Consider the following 6,063-nt stretch of genomic DNA (forward strand, 5'->3'; position numbering starts at 1 on the left):
GCTATAATATTTGTCCTTTCTAAATTTTCCAAATGCCCAGAGGCATTAAGAAGGGAAAAGGTCTAGAATTGGATATGACTAAAATGATTAAGCAATTGTCGAGGACAATCTAAGGTTTACCAAAGATTGGTTGCTCAGGGACAGTTGGAAGTATAATGCTAATTTTGGAAGGACCATATTGACATATTCCGAAAAGAGGCATCTCTTGTTCAGAAGTGATAGTCAAAATGAGAATATGGAGTTGTCTCCATAGGTGAAAGTTATCTGTGTAAGATTAGAAAACTTAATGCAAGAAGCATGTTCAAAGCAATGTACTTTGAATATGAGACTTAGTTTCCATGTAGTTGATCTCCATTGAAATACCTTATAATGATTGTTGACAAGTCTTTGTGACTTTGTACATATTCATTACAAGAGGGTCAATGTATATAAGTTTAAAATCTAAACAGATTTCGATAAATGATAGGAATTTGAAATTCTCACATTTTTCGATAAGAATTTGGGAGTGTGAAATTAGAATCATTGAAATTATGTTCATTTGGTTTATTTCACAAAGTAAGGATCATAGACAAACATAGAGTGCATACTTGGTGTATGGCAAAGCTATTGTTTTGAAAAAGATAGTGTACATGCTTGGAGCATGGGACGACTAGTGTTTTTAATTCAAGTAGAAAGTTGATAAAACCGAAACAATGAATAATGAGTAATCAGTATGGTGATAAATAAAAGTGTTCTATTTATATTCATAGGTTTTGATACCATATTGGATTCAATTATTCTTGTGTTTCATTTTGCATGTTTTGACTTCCAGAATAAACTAGGTCATTCTTCCCGAATGACTAAGTTATTCAAACCATCCACAGTCGGTCATATGTTGGAAGTAGATATGAATCAAGACTGTCATGGGTTGGCTTGTAGAGGTCTAAGATGTTGGACAAAGTGGTGCTACAACACTCATGAGTGCTCATAATTTCTGAGTATTGGATTGAATCCACGCTCATTGGAATCACTTCATGGATTTTATCATGAGTGATCATGAGACGATAATATCCTATATTCTTCAAACCCAGAGATATGAGTTGTTACTATGAGTTGGTTATACATTGATTGCACGAAAACGCATTGGTAACTCGATGTTATAAAACGTGCCTTTGTGTATGATTCAACAAGTAGTAGAACAAGCCATATGAGTCGAAGTTTATCCATTCCTTTTACCTTCGGGATAAAAGCGCTATCTGTGGGCCCCTCGATGATTTAATGATGACACTTGTAAGTGTTTGGCCAAGCCAGGACTGATTTGATTTGTTCAATCAGTCAGTCGTCATAAATCGGAAATCGGGAAACAACAAATTTACAGAGAGAATGATTATAATCCATGTCTCAGTCCATATGATATCTAGAATGGAGGAATATATGATCTCTTATCTAATGGACGCGTCATTGATTTGTTCAGAGTTCGACAGCGGCTTTAAGAGCTATGATTGCTAGTTGGGTTATGAAGTCGTACTTGCAATAATAGTTTTAGACTTATCCAAGTGGGAGACTGTTGGATTAGATGTCTAAGCCCATAACTATTATTGGTATGTACTCGACCCGAGTGTAGCATGGTCCATTTGGGTTGCATATCATCGGGACAATTTGTTAGGATGGACTTTTGAGAGAAGGTAATTTATGGTTTATTAATATATTATAAGTTATAATATATTAATATGAAATCATATGTTTAAATTAGTACTGATCAAGAATTAATTTGGAATTAATTTAGTTATCAAAAAGAGACTAATTAAATCTATGGGGACTAATTATGATAATTAGTTTTATTTATATGTGTTGGGCTTATGATCCATGTTGGACCAAGTTTATGTATGGATAAATAAAGAGTTTGGCCACATGAACCATGGATCATAAAACCCATGGGTATGGATTTGGGTTATACCCATGACCCTTGGAATCCACACATATAAATACATGCTCTTAGCCTAAAAAACGCCACTTGAGTCATTCTTGGAGTTCATGGGTGTTTTTGGGTGCATGGAATTCTCTCTCAAGTTCTACCTTTGTTCATGATGTGTTGTGACTTTATTTGAGGCTTCCACACTATTGGGGCTAAGCTCTTTAAGGCCAAATACACCAAGACTTCAAGCTCCATCAAAATGTATGTTATCCTAACTAGTATCTTATATGGTTTATGTCAAATGTATGCTAGTTATAGGTTTAATTCCTTGGAAACCATTTGCATGTATAATTAGTGAAAACATAGATCCAAGGTATTTAGGGTTGTATGTGCACCATAGGATGTTGTATTATACCAAAAACCCAACATAAAGTGTATACATTTAGGCTTGCTTTGCTAGATCTTGTTAGAGCTTAAGTTTATGCTCATTTTGTCCCAAAACCTTGGTCCTTGCGAGTATGGACTACTCCAGACCATTTAAGATGTCCTTTCAGACATTTTAGAGTGCATAGTGTCATAAAAATGCAAGCTTGGTCCTTTACTTTCCATCCATGCATGAGTTATGGAGTTTTTGGTAATGTTAGAAGTTAGGATTTTAGGATTAAGGTCTCTTTAGCGATGCAAAGGCATACAGTTGGAGACTTTACGGATTAGAATGCCTTTTAGGGTCAGATCTGAAGTTGGGGTAAAGTGTCTTAATCATTAAGAGCTTAAAAATTAAGATTGAGTTTAGGCCGAGTACACTGAGAGTAAATTCGGCTACGCCCACCGTAGCCAGCTCAAACCTCGTTTTCAGCTTTGGTGCTCTACGACCATCGTAGGGCTTTGGTATGCCGCATGTAAGGTCAATTGTTTCGAGCTTTGACTTTTTGTCAAAGTGTGACTTTTGGATCAATTTGTGAGGGTTTGGTCTTGAAAGTGGCAAAATGATATTTTGCCCAAATTATGGATTAGGCTTGGTTTGGGACTAGTTAAGTTTGGGAAATTACCTTAATTGTTAATTAGGGTTATTTGGTGCGATTAATAGATGGAGTCTAGTTCCAACAGTTCAGGTGTGAGTTTTGTCAGTCTTCTATGTGAGGTGAGTCTGCTCACTATTCGTACCAGTGTGGTGGAATATATGTGTTGACCAGCTGGGTCTATTTTTGTTACTACGATATGTGTTAATTTGTGTGCTGAGACTACGAGTAGTCTCCAGGGTTGCAGATAACCCACATGACGCGCTGTTTGCCCACAGAGATTTTGGGTAGTCTCCAGGGTTACTGATAACCCATAATTGTGTATTTGTGTTGTGTTGTATGTGGTACCGTGGGAACTCACTAAACTTCGTTCTTACAGTTGTTGATTACATGTGTTTCAGCTACTTCTGTTGATCGTAGGAAGGCGAAAGCTTGATTGTACACATTTGTCTTCAGTTTTTTATTCTGAATATTTTGGGACACTCTGATATTATTATGATGATGATTTGTATATGAAATTTGTGATTTTCTTGAGATGAGTTTTTATGAATGGAGAGTAATCACCTACATTTATTTTTCAATTTTAAATATATTGGCTGATGGGTTGCGATTCCTCATATGGGCCATGAAACTAAAACTCAAGTGATTAACGAAACCACATACCGCCAGACGAAAATGCATACGTTTTAACCTCGTATGTGGTTTGGGTGACTATTTTTTAAAAAACCCAAAATGTTAACTATTTATTACAATATTATTAGACAAATGGCTAAATTAGTTAATTCTCTTGTATAATAATGATTAACCCATAAAACAACAAAGTAACCTTGATTCTTAATTTCCCACATTAATCAATGTTTAATGTTTTCCCTCTTCACAAAATTAAAAGTTTGAACGTAGTTGCAAAATGACAAACCAAGGACAAAATAGTAATTCAAGCATACCTACCCGGTGACACCCGGAAGTGGTGGTTATATACGCAAAGCAATCTTTCTTTTGTCAAGCTCTGCTAAAACTTCCTCTGCTTATCAATGGCGGAACTTGAGTGCCCGTCGGTGATGAGCAAGCTGATCGCCTACCTCTCATCTCTCCTCCAACAAGTAGCTGAATCTAATGATCTCAACCCTCGCTTCCACCAACAGAAGATCTCAGCTTTTCATGGTCTTACCAGGCCATCTATCTCAATTCAGAGCTATTTAGAGAGGATTTTCAAGTACGCCAATTGTAGTCCCTCTTGCTATGTTGTTGCATATGTTTATCTCGATCGATTTACTCAACAACAGCCATCGCTTTCTATCAATTCATTCAATGTTCACCGGTTGCTGATCACGAGTGTAATGATTGCTGCCAAGTTCATGGATGATATGTAAGATTTTCTACTTAGAATGAGAATCCGAGGTCTGGAATTGGAATTGGAGATCGTTTAGTTCAAAATCTTCACTGATTTTGCTCAAATTCCAAATCCAAGATTGGATTCCGTATGTGCGTGAAATTGCTTTAGCTTTTCGTAATTGAGCTTCTTTAAGGCATTTTAATTAGGAAATTAACGGAATTTTCATCAAAAGATTAACCTGTAATCAACGAATCCTTCAATTTCTATGGATCATGTTCTTCGCATCAGATATGCATGAAAACAAATTCCCATTTCTGAAGAATTACAGGCTTTTACTCTCTCCAGTTGCTTTTGCATCTAGGAACAGGGAAGAAAAGGGAAAAAGCAAATATACTTTTCTTCAAATTCTAGGTTTCTATGTCTTGCTTAAAAGAGGATACATGATGATTTAAAGGCTGATTGAGAATCTTCCCTTAGATTTCATAAACAATGATCTATAATCTTGACTTGTTATGGAAATGGTGAAACAATGTTCTACATTTTTTTCAAATTGCAATTTTCAGAAAAACATTGGCCCTATTAACCATGTAGATATTTCCTTTTCTTGTCATTTTTAATCATTAGCTCATAGATTTTTGAAATGTGTTCACATCACACACCAACTTTATAACACAAAAATGCTCATTTACATTATTATCAAACACAAATTATACACCTTGAATTAGCTACACAAAGATTTAACGCTTTTAAAATCTTATTTAAAGGAATAATAAAAAGGCATCAAGTGGTTGCATTTTTTTCTATCTTGTTTTCTTCCCCACCTCATGAATGCCACTTAGAAAGAATATCACAACCCACCACATGGACAATCATGATTAATCAAAAAAGTTTAAACTTCAAGAAATCACTAATGTCAAAACAATTGTGTTCAAATTAAACATAATTATAGTAGTAGTTGTCATTGTTCTTTTTGTGTTTAATTATGGCTTAATTTCTACAGGTACTATAACAATGCATACTATGCAAAAGTAGGAGGAATAACCACAACAGAAATCAACTTTCTTGAAGTGGATTTTCTATTTGGATTAGGGTTTCAATTAAATGTAAATCCCACCACATTTCACACTTATTGTTCATATCTCCAAAAAGAAATGTTTCTTCTTCAACCTCCATTAAACACACAAGATCCATCATTATCATCATCATCATCATCACAAACATACAAATCAAGATCCACAAAACTCCTCCACTATGAAGAAGATCAACAACAAGAAGTGGTAGCTGTCTAGTTAATTAATTTGCATCTTTTTTTTTTCTCTTTCTATATTATATTATAAAGTTTGAGTGCTAATTAAATTTTAGGTAGATTTGTAGATTATTTGATATGGGTTTAGAAACATAAACCATTTTCTTTTTTGTATTTTCTTGTTGGGGGTGCATGTGACTTGAATCAAAATAGTGGTATATACAGATGGGATGCTTTTTATATACTTTACATTCTGGATTTGATGTGTAGATTTATGGTTTCTTGAAGTGTATATATGTGGGATGTGTAAATGTTTGCCTTTTTTTTTTAACTTTACAGACTGGAATTTGAGTGACACCTTAAATCGATGAAATCTTTATAAAGTTTCAAAATTTGAGGTGATGTGAATTGTAAAGCATGCATTAGAAGTTGTAAATGTAGTATGGTGAAAAGGGGTAGGGTTTAGATTGTTTCTTGGAGATACTTTTTGTTGATTATGATGAATTAAAAGGAGAAAGATTCTAAGTTGTGGTCCATCTGGTTGGGTAGGGCATAGAAGTATAAAGTTGAG

At 34.7% G+C, this 6,063-nt stretch overlaps 1 protein-coding gene across 1 annotated transcript; it reads left to right on the top strand.

Moving 5' to 3' along the window:
* The first annotated feature begins 3,903 nt into the window (after positions 1 to 3,903).
* Positions 3,904 to 5,741, top strand: LOC145160561 (cyclin-U4-1-like). Its single transcript, XM_079079812.1, has 2 exons — positions 3,904 to 4,279; positions 5,247 to 5,741. The coding sequence occupies exons 1-2, from the start codon at positions 3,945 to 3,947 to the stop codon at positions 5,533 to 5,535; spliced, it is 624 nt and encodes a 207-aa protein (XP_078935938.1). The 5' UTR covers positions 3,904 to 3,944; the 3' UTR covers positions 5,536 to 5,741.
* The last annotated feature ends 322 nt before the right edge of the window (positions 5,742 to 6,063 follow it).

The sequence above is a fragment of the Lactuca virosa genome, chromosome 1 (genome assembly GCF_052849685.1).
Source record: "Lactuca virosa cultivar CGN04683 chromosome 1, Lactuca_virosa_CGN04683_v6, whole genome shotgun sequence".
NCBI classification, from domain to species: Eukaryota; Viridiplantae; Streptophyta; class Magnoliopsida; order Asterales; family Asteraceae; genus Lactuca; species Lactuca virosa.